At 43.2% G+C, this 13,002-nt stretch overlaps 1 protein-coding gene across 2 annotated transcripts; it reads right to left on the reverse strand.

Annotated features, from left to right (window-relative positions):
* Positions 1-8,307: 8,307 nt before the first annotated feature.
* Positions 8,308-12,470, reverse strand: LOC149971572 (uncharacterized). Of its 2 annotated transcripts, none has more exons than XM_090219450.1 (2): positions 11,802-12,470; positions 8,308-9,673 (listed from the first exon to the last, which is right to left on the reverse strand). In XM_090219450.1, the coding sequence occupies exon 2, from the start codon at positions 9,660-9,662 to the stop codon at positions 9,153-9,155; it is 510 nt and encodes a 169-aa protein (XP_090075576.1). In that variant the 5' UTR covers positions 9,663-9,673; positions 11,802-12,470; the 3' UTR covers positions 8,308-9,152. The 2 variants fall into 2 exon arrangements, with proteins under 2 accessions (XP_090075576.1, XP_090075575.1); XM_090219449.1 differs by having other exon boundaries at positions 8,308-9,676; positions 11,802-12,004.
* Between the last annotated feature and the right edge of the window lie 532 nt (positions 12,471-13,002).

A 13,002-nucleotide genomic window follows, 5' to 3' on the forward strand; every position in this document is an offset into this window, starting at 1 on the left:
ATTAGAAAGTGAGGAGACTGCATTAGAAAGTGAAAGAGACTGCATTAGAAAGTGAGGAGACTGCATTAGAAAGTGAGGAGACTGCATTAGAAAGTGAGGAGACTGCATTAGAAAGTGAAAGAGACTGCATTAGAAAGTGAGGAGACTGCATTAGAAAGTGAGGAGACTGCATTAGAAAGTAAGGAGACTACATTAGAAAGTGAGGAGACTGCATTACAAAGTGAGGAGACTGCATTAGAAAGTGAAAGAGAATACATTGGAAAGTGAGGAGACTGCATTAGAAAGTGAAAGAGACTACATTGGAAAGTGAGGAGACTACATTAGAAAGTGAGGAGACTACATTAGAAAGTGAGGAGACTACATTAGAAAGTGAGGAGACTGCATTAGAAAGTAAGGAGACTGCATTAGAAAGTGAGGAGACTGCATTAGAAAGTGAGGAGACTGCATTAGAAAGTGAGGAGACTGCATTAGAAAGTGAAAGAGACTGCATTAGAAAGTGAGGAGACTACATTAGAAAGTGAGGAGACTGCATTAGAAAGTGAGGAGACTGCATTAGAAAGTGAGGAGACTGCATTAGAAAGTGAGGAGACTGCATTAGAAAGTGAGGAGACTGCATTAGAAAGTGAGGAGACTACATTAGAAAGTGATGAGACTACATTAGAAAGTGAGGAGACTGCATTAGAAAGTGAGGAGGCTGCATTAGAAAGTGAGGAGACTATATTGGAAAGTGAGGAGACTACATTAGAAAGTGAGGAGACTACATTAGAAAGTGAGGAGACTACATTAGAAAGTGAGGAGACTGCATTAGAAAGTGAGGAGACTACATTAGAAAGTGAGGAGACTGCATTAGAAAGTGTATTGTCTGTGTCTGGGGGCCATGGGGTGTAAAAACAACTCAAGAGTCCCTAACCCTAACCCTTACACCATGGAATGGGAACACATTCTCAACATGGTTAATATCAAAATCCAAAATAACCACAGCACCTCGACGGTCGGTCCGTCTCACTGGATCGGGTTCCCTGTGATATTTGTGAGCATGGGTAGGAGCGTCTAGGACCATGGCATGTGATAGTCCTCAGGCAGAGGAACGTCTGTACAAGATGGAGAGAACACAGATTTATTGGATGCTGGAAAGGGCATCTGCATTCTGTATGATCGTGTCTGCGTTCCAAATGAAACCCTATACCTTTGACGAGAACCTCAATGGGCCCTGGTCAAAAGTAGTGTACTAAATAGTGAATGGGGTATGATTTGGGACACAACTATACTGTATCTGCTAGACTTGCATCCGAAGTAGTCACAATATATTCTTTCCCCCAACCTCACCAACATCATTTGCCTTTCTGAGATATACAGTGCTTTCAGAAAGTATTCAGTCCCCTAGACTTTTTCAATTTTTTTTTACATTACAGCCTTATTCTATTTTAATTGATTAAATGTTTTTTTTCTTCTCATCAGGCTACATACAATACCCCATAACAACAAAGCAAAAACAGGTTTTTAGAAATGTGTGCAAATTTATATTAACCCCCCATGTGGAAGTGGCAGGACTGAGTATTTGTAGAGGTCTTGATTATTGAACAGGTTGCAGCTGGTTGGGATCTGCTCTGAGTCCAGCACACCTGTCTCCGCCCACACAATCACACACAATCACACACACACACACACACACACACAGAGAGAGAGCGCGGGAGAGAGCACTGGGGGAGTGGCGGAAGGTCAAGGAGACACCGGGTGAGCACTAGAGGGCGTGGCAGGAGCAGATTTGGCAAACTGAAACTAGCAACAGCAAGAAAAGGACCCCTTTCTTATACACCGACTTCACTCCTCACTCTGCAACCTCACTTATTATCAAGTTTTAGAGCGGATAATAATAATGATTTTTTTTAGGATTAATAGGAGTTAATTTGACTTTGAGTCACTTTAAATCCTAGTTGAATATATTGTTTAGTCAGATCAAAGGAACTAACTTCCCTTGTTGATGTGGTTCATCTCCCTAATATCAGTTACTGGGAAGTTACAAAACACTAGGAACACCTGCTCTTTCCATGACAAAGACTAACCAGGTGAATCCGGGTGAAAGCAAATGATCCCTTATAGATGTCACCTGTTTAATCCATTTCAATCAGTGTAGATGAATGGGAGGAGACGGGTTAAATAAGTATTTTTAAGCCTTGAGACAATTGAGACATGGATTGTGTTTGTGTGCTGTTCAGAGGGGGAATGGGCAAGACAAAAGGTTTAAGTGCCTTTGAACAGGGTTTGGTAGTAGGTGCCAGGCACACCGGTTTGTGTCAAGAACTGCAACGCTGCTGGGTTTTTCAACAGTTTCCCGGGTGTAACAAGAATGGTCCACCACCAAAAGGAGTCCATGCCCTAACGAATTGAGGCTGTTCTGAGGGCAAGAAGGGTTGCAACTTAATATTAGGATATTAATATTGTTCTTAATGTTTTGTCCACTCAGTGCATATATGTCTTAATATATAATATTTTTATTGATTCTTTCTAATTTCTCAGTATTACAGTGATGTTAATTTAGTCTGTTAAGTAACTGAATAGAATAAATTAGGAACTTAATAAATAGAAATATCATCTCAACCGCTAGAACTACTATGTCTATGAATGGGATGCACAGTATTTTCAATTATCATATGCATTATATTTAATGTCATACTTTTTTTGTCTGAGATGTGGGTGTTAGAATGTTTTTGTGTTTGTTGCGTGCGTGCCTTGCATGTTTTCATGGCTGTGAGGATCCGTTTCCGTAGGTTCGTACGTCTCGGACACCACTGGACAGATTTTGATGAAACGGGTGAATTATGCATTTTGCCGGAGAGATACAATTATTTAGAAAAAATACTCTGATTGGCCCAAGAGGGGCTCTCTAGTAATCAACTGAAATTCCAAACTTTGAAAATTCCTATCTCCTGTCCTGTTTGAGCTACTGTCATGAAATGTTTTACACATGCATCTCCTCGTGAGAAACAAGTTTCCCATAAGGACCTTGATTTTGGAAAAAATATAATCTGCCACTAATCCACACAACAGTTTGAACAAATGTCACTAATCCTTGTTAAGAATTGAAACTCCAACAGTTGTAGTGGAAGGGGGCGGCACTCAGGAGCTGTGTGTGGTTGGCCATGGGGGTGTTTGAGTGACAAAGACTGGAGGAGAACCAACCAGTAAAAACACAGCCACATTCATTATCAATGCATCGTGCCGACAAAATCAAAACAGCCTTTCTGGACTCTGAAATCAGGAGGACTTCGAGTTTGGTATCAGCCAGTCCAGTTCTTTGCGGCTCTGCTCTCATCACACCACTAGTCAACAGAGCCAGTGTGTTTAACACCTCTAGTGCCTCTGCAGCTGTGGTGAAAAGCTTTACAATTCTCACCTTTCTATTCCCTCTCAGAAAATGTGAAACCTCGTGACATGCATTTTTACACCAAGAGTACATTTTCTGGGTTATGTGTTAAGGTCAGTTGACAAACAGAACTTTGCCTCTAGCTCACATTGTGTATATGCTTGATTTGTTGTAATTGTGTGTTCCAATCCATTACATAGTATTTTATTGAGACTAATACTTTTTTGGGCTGAGGTCACATTCTCATTTACAGCAACAACCTGGGGAATAGTTAAAGGGGGACGAATGAGTCAGTTGGAAGCTGGTAATGATTAGGTGGCCATGATGGTATGAGGGCCAGATTGGGAATTCAGCCAGGAAATCAGGGTTAACACCCCTACTCTGACAATAAGTGCCATGGGGTCTTTATTGACCACAGCAAGTCAGGACACCCTTTAACATCCCAGCCAAATGACAGTACCCTACACAGGGCAATCTGGGGCAAGAGTGCCTCCTACTGGCCCTCCAACACCAATTCCAAGCAACATCTGGTCTCCCAACCAGGACCAACACTGCTTAGCTTCAGAGGCAAGCTAGTAGTGGGATGCAGGGTGGTATGCTGCGGACAAATTATGTACATTAATGTTAATGTCTTGGAGCTACTATGAAGAGACTCTTGTCTTTCGGTCTTCATTCATTCTTCATTCTCCCTGTCTCTTTAAAAAAACGTTTTTGGTAAAGGTTATGTCACAAATGTAGAGATAATATCCCCAGAAAGAAGGGGAAACGTTAGTTTCAGGTCCTGTTTTTTGGTCTGTAGTTGCAGAGTGAACGCAGTTCTGGACTAAAAGGGAATGTCTTCTTTGGTGCCATCCTGGGTGAAAAAGAGTCTGGAACAAGCTATGGGAAGTGAAGTGTAGATGGAGTTTCACAGGAAGTGACATGACAGCTTAGAGAAAGTCAAATGAGATGCCTTATGTCTCTGTAGGTCAACCAACACCAAGGTTATGGGAGAGGGGGGAAAGAGACTTATGGCCAGCTGATATAGCGCAACGTTAAAGTAAACATTAAGGTCATTTAGCAGGCACTTTCATTCAAAGCTTCACATGTAACACAGATTGTCGGTTTCAGTGTATGTGTATGCAAGATCAAACCCATAACTTTGGTGACGTACTCAAGCACAGTGCTTTGACCAACTGAGACATTGGAATGAGATGAGAATGACATCTCCACATGGTCAACACTGGAAAGGAAAGGAAAGGGGGATGCCTAGTCAGTTGTACAACTGAATGCATTCAACTGAGATGTGTCTTCCACATTTAACCCAACCCCTCTGAATCAGGTGTGGGGGGCTGCCTTAATCGACATCCACGTCATCAGCAGGGAAAGTATCTAAACAAAGCCCATTCTGACTGAGGAGGCCTGTGGTGAAGTAAGTTTAGCCACTAGCCACACACTGCCTTTATACATTTAAGTTAATTGTAGGCCTCTCATATGCTCTAGAGGCACTTCATCAGGATGTAAAAGCACTTCATAATGACCACTTATAGGGGTTTTGATTTGGAATAAGGCTTTAGACGGGTACTTCCTGTCTTGAATGTTCACATTGTTCTTAAAAAGCAGTGCTTTGAACAAAAGGGTATTTGACGCACTTTCCATTAAAGCTACAGTAGAGACAGCATGCCTGATTTGAGGGTATGTCTGTGTCATATCTCTCAAATCTCATGTAGTCTGGTTTTTCATCCCGACTTGGTTTTCCAATCAGTTAGAAAAGGCCTTAGAGATTTGCTGTGGGCAGATGTAGCCGTAGTTAACCCTGCTCTTTCTCCACTGTAGGCTGCCTTCTGCCAGGTCACACTTCTATGTTAGATACCAGTGAATATTTCATGTTTTTTTTTTTTTATAGCGATGCAAAGTTTACGTGTTCGGATCACCAGTTATAGGTGAGCAAAGGTATACGATGCTCCTGCTGTCTCATTCTAATGAGCGAGGGGAGAAACACTTCAAAGGAGGATGAGGTCATACTTAGAAATTGCTTGCTTCGTTTGTATTGCATATCAAGAACAATAATAATGTTCAAAAAGGCATACACATCAAACTAAAACAGTGATGTTTTTAAAGTAATACATTGGTTTTATTGTCTGTTATCTTTTTGGACTAATACCGTATAGGTAACTGTCTGCCGTCGTTGGAAACATCTTAAATGTCACTTGATATTTGACACTTGACACTCACCTAGCTCAAAACAAAAGCAGGATATCAGTATAAAGCTGACCACAGCTCCAATCCAAACCACTACACAGCAAAAGCACTCTTCCTATACAGAAACAACAGAGAATGAAAACACAGAGGAACACTTAGCTAGAGCGTCATCATCTCTTCCCCCACAGACCAGTAGGAGAGGGCAGATTATTATTGCTCTAATTATGGATGTGACTGTGTAAGCCATTCACTGTATTATGAAAGTATTACTTAAGTATTTTATATTTTCGTATGGGCATATACATTCCTACCTCATTCAAAAAGCATGTTCCCATGGTATATCGAATGTATAAAACCACATGTGCAATGTACTGTACTTCAATAATTGTTTACTGTAACTGAAAGAAAATGCCAATAAAAAGAACTGGACTGAAATGTGTGTTTTCATCTACTAGATAACAAATGACCAAACACACAAGGTCAGTCAAAACACAAACATAATGTACGTCAGTCACCTTATCTCATTCCTTTTTTGGACGGGGTTGATCAGGTTAAACAAACAGTGTGTGTGTGTGTGCGCATGCCTGCCAGTCTGTGGTGTATGCTTAGACTGTGTGTGCTTGTGCGTGTGTAATACTCTTCCTCTCATTATGTGGAGAAAATTGTTTTGTCCTGCTTCTCTCTGACTACAAGTGTAGCCATTTGCTTTGTATATACAGTGAATAAATGTAGAGCCATAGATCTGCTTGTAGAGACTATTTACTAAGTATCATCATAACTGTAGCATCATTAATGAACCTGTCTGAGTGTTGTCTCTTATCAGGAGTCCTCAGGCTGCCCTCTGCTGGTTCATTCTTACCAGGGTTGGTTAATGGACCTGTCTGAGTGTTGTTTCTTATCAGGAGTCCTCAGGCTGCCCTCTGCTGGTTCATTCTTACCAGGGTTGGTTAATGGACCTGTCTGAGTGTTGTCTCGTATCAGGAGTCCTCAGGCTGCCCTCTGCTGGTTCATTCTTACCAGGGTTGGTTAATGGACCTGTCTGAGTGTTGTCTCTTATCAGGAGTCCTCAGGCTGCCCTCTGCTGGTTCATTCTTACCAGGGTTGGTTAATGGACCTGTCTGAGTGTTGTCTCTTATCAGGAGTCCTCAGGCTGCCCTCTGCTGGTTCATTCTTACCAGGGTTGGTTAATGGACCTGTCTGAGTGTTGTCTCGTATCAGGAGTCCTCAGGCTGCCCTCTGCTGGTTCATTCTTACCAGGGTTGGTTAATGGACCTGTCTGAGTGTTGTCTCGTATCAGGAGTCCTCAGGCTGCCCTCTGCTGGTTCATTCTTACCAGGGTTGGTTAATGGACCTGTCTGAGTGTTGTCTCGTATCAGGAGTCCTCAGGCTGCCCTCTGCTGGTTCATTCTTACCAGGGTTGGTTAATGGACCTGTCTGAGTGTTGTCTCTTATCAGGAGTCCTCAGGCTGCCCTCTGCTGGTTCATTCTTACCAGGGTTGGTTAATGGACCTGTCTGAGTGTTGTTTCTTATCAGGAGTCCTCAGGCTGCCCTCTGCTGGTTCATTCTTACCAGGGTTGGTTAATGGACCTGTCTGAGTGTTGTCTCTTATCAGGAGTCCTCAGGCTGCCCTCTGCTGGTTCATTCTTACCAGGGTTGGTTAATGGACCTGTCTGAGTGTTGTTTCTTATCAGGAGTCCTCAGGCTGCCCTCTGCTGGTTCATTCTTACCAGGGTTGGTTAATGGACCTGTCTGAGTGTTGTCTCTTATCAGGAGTCCTCAGGCTGCCCTCTGCTGGTTCATTCTTACCAGGGTTGGTTAATGGACCTGTCTGAGTGTTGTTTCTTATCAGGAGTCCTCAGGCTGCCCTCTGCTGGTTCATTCTTACCAGGGTTGGTTAATGGACCTGTCTGAGTGTTGTCTCTTATCAGGAGTCCTCAGGCTGCCCTCTGCTGGTTCATTCTTACCAGGGTTGGCCATGGCAGATCCTGAGAGGTTAGCCATAACCCTAACACTAGCCTCATGTCCACACCCCGGCTCAACCTTGACCCTAGCTTCATGTCCACACCCTGGCTCAACCTTGACCCTAGCTTCATGTCCACACCCCGGCTCAACCTTGACCCTAGCTTCATGTCCACACCCCAGCTCAAACTTGACCCTAGCTTCATGTCCAAACCTTGGTTCAATCCTAACCCTAGCTTTGTGTCCACACCCTGGCTCAACCCTAACACTAGCCATAACCCTAGCCATAACCCTAACCCTAACACTAGCCATAACACTAACACTAGCCATAACTGTAACCCTAACACTAACACTAGCCATAACGCTAACACTAGCCATAACCCTAACCCTAACACTAGCCATAACCCTAACCCTAGCCATAACCCTAACCCTAGCCATAACTCTAACCCTAACCCTAACACTAGCCATAACCCTAACCCTAGCCATAACTCTAACCCTAGCCATAACCCTAACATTAACACTAGCCATAACCCTAACACTAACACTAGCCATAACCCTAACACTAAAGCCTTGTTTTGTTTGCATATTTAATCTGAAATAACTCCTTATCCAAATTCTGTTGTGCCTTTTTGTCTGTATGTTGATATAGCAGGTTGTTGTTTGTTCTGCGTGCCTCTTCACTCTTGGAATCAAAATGCTTCTATTTGCCTCTTCGGAATCACTCAGCCATTGCCAGAACCAGAGGATATTGGGTTTCTGACACGTGTTCCCACAAACAAATGATCACACCCTGAAAACAGTCTTAGGTTTACAATCATCGGACACTGTATTAAAAACATGTTTTTTTAATCAATTCACTCTACAGATACACAGAGAGGTATAAAAAAGTATGCAGGTATGATCAGTCATGAATTAATTGTATACAGCAACACGAAAATGTCCTTAAGCACACCATAGATACACAATACTTAATCATGTTGTTTTCTTGGCTCAATCTCACATATTATGGTGAATGAAAAGTCTGTTGGTTCCATATGTCTCATTTGGAACAGTCTATTGGCTAGATCTTTATCTATAATACAGTGCCATTTGTCATAGATCAGCATCTATTTGCCATCGTGTCAATTCAGCAGGCACCTACTGTTATAGTGAAACTGTGGTGTCTTGTCATTGTACATCTCATGTCACAAAGATCTATAGTCTGTTGATGAGGTTCAGTGTCTGGTAGCTCTATATACCTGCGAGGATACAAACTCGTACACGGGCCTCCTTCCAGACACAACAACAATCTGAGATCCACTGAGAGATCAGAGATTTTTTTATCGTAGAGCTCTCCCTCTCTCTCTCCTCCTCCTTACTCTCTCTCTCCCTCTCTTCGTCCCCCTTATTTTTATTTGTTTAATAATGGACTACTTATCCTAGCCTGTAGATGTTCTGCAGATCCCTGTCTAGGTGTGCATGTCTGTGGGGGCTGTGTGGTGAGGTCAGAGGGGGAGGAGCCACAGTCAGGGGTTGCTGTGTCACTGAACTTAGGGCAGCTGCTCTTACGATTCTGCTGGAAGTCAGAGGGCAGGTCAGAGAGGCAAGAGCAGGGGTAAATGTGTGTCCGTTGTTGGGACTGGCCCTCAGACACCACCCCATGTCTCCTTAAACCCAATTCCCTGATTGACAGGTGGAGTGGGCGGGGCTGCCGTACAGGAACTCTAAGGGGTCTGACGCACCAAGGCAACCAAACTCAGGCTCATCGCAGTTGGAATCTTTCCCCTGTCTGCCGCATACAGTGATGAAGTCAGAGTACATCCCAGGCCTGTCCTTCCCATGGGACTTTTCCCTGGGACAAAGTGCAGTGGTCTTTGGAGAGTTTTCATCTTGCACAGCAAGCCGCGGCAGCCTTGGCCTCTGGTGCAGCGATACCTGCTGGTGAGGGTTGATGATGCCATTGGTGTGAAGGGAGGTGGGGTGAGCCAGGTGGCAGATGGACAGCAGGTAGTCCTCTGAGGAGAGGGTGTGTGGACAGGGCCCTGGGTGGGCGGTAGGCCGGGCAGAGTGAAGGGTGTTGGACTGGTTCGTCTGGTTCATGTCTCTGACCAGGTCCTCGTAGCCCTCGCTGATAGTGGGCAGCTGTAATCTCCTCTTCTGGGACACCGGTTTGGACATGGGACTCTTGGCTGCTGGGAGAGACGGACAGAAATACGTCAGTCACCAAGAGATAATATTTGAATAATATCGGAGTGACTGTCCTCATGGACGTGGGGTCTGACATTTGGGAAATGGGTATCTTATGCATACTCTGATTAATCATATTAGATAACTGCTCCTTTCAATGCTCCCCATCAACACCATTCTATACCTGGTAAACTAACACCATTCTATACCTGGTAACCTAACACCATTCTATACCAGGTTACCTAACACCATTCTATACCTGGTAACCTAACACCACTCTATACATGGTAAACTAACACCATTCTATACCTGGTAACCAAACACCATTCTATACCTGGTAACCTAACACAATTATATTCTTGGTAACCTAACACCACTCTATACCTGGTAACCTAACACCATTCTATACCTGTTAACATAACACCATTCTATACCTGGTAACCTAACACCAATCTTTACCTGGTAACCTAACACCATTCTATACCTGGTGACCTAACACCATTCTATACCTGGTAACCTAACACCATTCTATACCTGGTAACCTAACACCATTCTATACCAGGTTACCTAACACCATTCTATACCTGGTAACCTAACACCATTCTATACCTGATAACCTAACACCATTCTTTACCTGGTAAACCTAACACCATTCTATACCAGGTAACCTAACACCATTCTATACCTGGTAACCTAACACCACTCTATACCTGGTAACCTAACATCATTCTATACCTGGTAACCTAACACCACTCTATACCTGGTAACCTAACATCATTCTATACCTGGTAACCTAACACCATTCTATACCTGGTAACCTAACACCACTCTATACCTGGTAACCTAACACCATTCTATACCTGGTAACCTAAGCCCCACAGATCCTTCTATTTCTTTACACTTATCCCCGCTCTCCTCTTCTCTCCTCTGTTTCCTCAGAAGGAGCTGTGTAAATAGATCCATGAGACAAACACACCATGACCATAGCTACATAAACACTGGTATATAAATACCATAAGATACCAGACCAGCCAGCCAGAACCTGCCAGAACCAGCCAGAACCACATACTGTAGCCTATATTTTCTTATGCCACCCATATTGTTTCAGCCCTGAATGCAGCCCACAGAGTATTTCAGTACCAACCTCAATGTCAAAAATGGCTCCAGCCAAACCCTAAAGCCAGCCTCTGTCAGTATCCTTCAAGTTGGAACAACTGCTAAATATAGAACCACACCTAGCTGGTATACAGTGACTCAGAACCAGACTAGCATTCTTCCTATACATAGCAAAGACACAGGTAATTGCCAAAATAATGGAAACACCAACATAAAGTGTCTTAATAGGGCATTGGGCCACCACAAACCAGAACAGCTTCAATGCAGCGTGGCATAGATTCTACAAGTGTCTGGAACTCTATTGGAGGGATGCAACACCATTCTCCATTAGAAATTCCAGAATTTGAAGATTTGTTGATGGTGGTGGAAAACACTGTCTCAGGTGCCACCCCAGATTCACCGTTAAGTGTTCAATTGGGTTGAGATCTGGTGACTGAGATGGCCTTGGCATATGGTTTACATAGTTTTCATGCTCATCAAACCATTCAGTGATGACTCATGCCCTGTGGACGGAGGCATTGTCATCCACTCCCATCAGGATAGAAGTGCTTCACCATAGGTTGAAGGTGATTTTATTTATTGTTTATTTAACCTTTATTTAACTAGACAAGTCAGTTATGAACAATTTTTATTTACAATGACGGCCAACCCTGGCCAAACCCTAACCCGGAAGACGCTGGGCCAATTGTGCGCCGCCCTATGGGACTCCCAATGACGGCCGGTTGTGATACAGCCTGGAATCTAACCAGGATCTGTAGTGACGCCTCCAGCACTGAGATGCAGTGCCTTAGACCGCTGTGTATTTATTGGCGTTTACCTTGTCCTCGTAGGGGTTGAGGGAACCTAAACCATGCAAAGAAAAATCACCATAACAGAGCCGCCAGAACTCTCATTTACTGAAGTGTTTCCATTACTTTGGCAGTTACCTGTATATTAGCATTATGTGTATAACCTAATACAGTAGTTAAGCCTGTTGGTTTAATGGTATTTAACACAACTGCTTTGCAGACTCACCTGTATTAAAATGTGTGGTGTATATCCAAGTCTTTTCTCTGCTCCTGTAGCGTGTGGCCTCTCTCGTTAACTCTTCAGGAGAATCTGTGAATGAACGTCTGTGCAGATAAGATCTGGCTGTGTAGCTTTAAAAAAAGAGAAGCAGCGATGCTGGTCTCTGAGCGCGCTCTGTGGCTCAAACTGTCTCTGACTGTGTCTGTCCTGAGGCAGCAGTAGACTGCAGATTTATCTCATCTCTCTCTCTCTCTCTCTCTCTCACTCTCTCTCTCTTTCCCTCTCTCCCTCAGCTTGCCCTCCTTCCCTGATTCTAAATATAGAATCACCCTCCATTTCCTATCCCTGAGCACTGTCATTGGACGATTTTGTTGATGGAGGGTGACAGAAAGAGAGGGGTAGATGAAGAGATTGAGTAAAAAAAGATATAGATATTTTTTAAAGAGAACAGAGGTAAGAGTGGGGGCAGGTTGAGAGTTGCGGTAAAATAACATTTCACAATCAACCCTTGTTTATTGCCGGGCTGTAATTAGCTCAGGTATGGTACATAATAAAGCTTGCATACTACACCAATGTTTCTCTGATAAAAAAGTGTCCTGCAAACCCCTACCTAGTGGTCGTATGTGGTAGAATGTAGCCTCGATATCTCTGATAATATTACTGATGCCGTAATGTCTCCAGGTGGATTTCTGATGTATTGTGTGTGTGTATTATCAGGATTAATCTAGAAGTGTTCACACACATCTTATCTACTCACTTAGAAAGAAAATGACTCAAGTCACCATTCACCATTCAGTTACTATTGGGCAAAACAGAACCCAAAACACATGAAAAACAAACTGCAAATTCATCCAACGAGTTTGTAGAGTCACAAGCTTGATGTAGTCATTGCGTGTAAGGAATATCTACCCTGAACAGCCAGTACCATCAAGGAGCTGTTGAAGAGTTTTGAATCTGCTGTGAATAGTCAGAAGTACCACTTTAACCTATTACAGCCTCTTCTGAACATCAGGACCCAATCAACAACATGAACTATTATTTACATTATATGAACTTTGTACAGTGGACTCTTCACCAGAAGCCAAGTTTACCAACGTTAGTCTGTGTACGTGTATCCTAGGGATTTGTCTGCCGTTAAAGCATTAAGCATTATTTTGTCCAAACAGGGTAGAAAAGTTGCATGTTTGTGTGATTGTTTCCACCCCCC

The sequence above is a fragment of the Oncorhynchus mykiss genome, chromosome 25 (genome assembly GCF_057628025.1).
Source record: "Oncorhynchus mykiss isolate SJ-2025 chromosome 25, ASM5762802v1, whole genome shotgun sequence".
Lineage (NCBI taxonomy): Eukaryota > Metazoa > Chordata > Actinopteri > Salmoniformes > Salmonidae > Oncorhynchus > Oncorhynchus mykiss.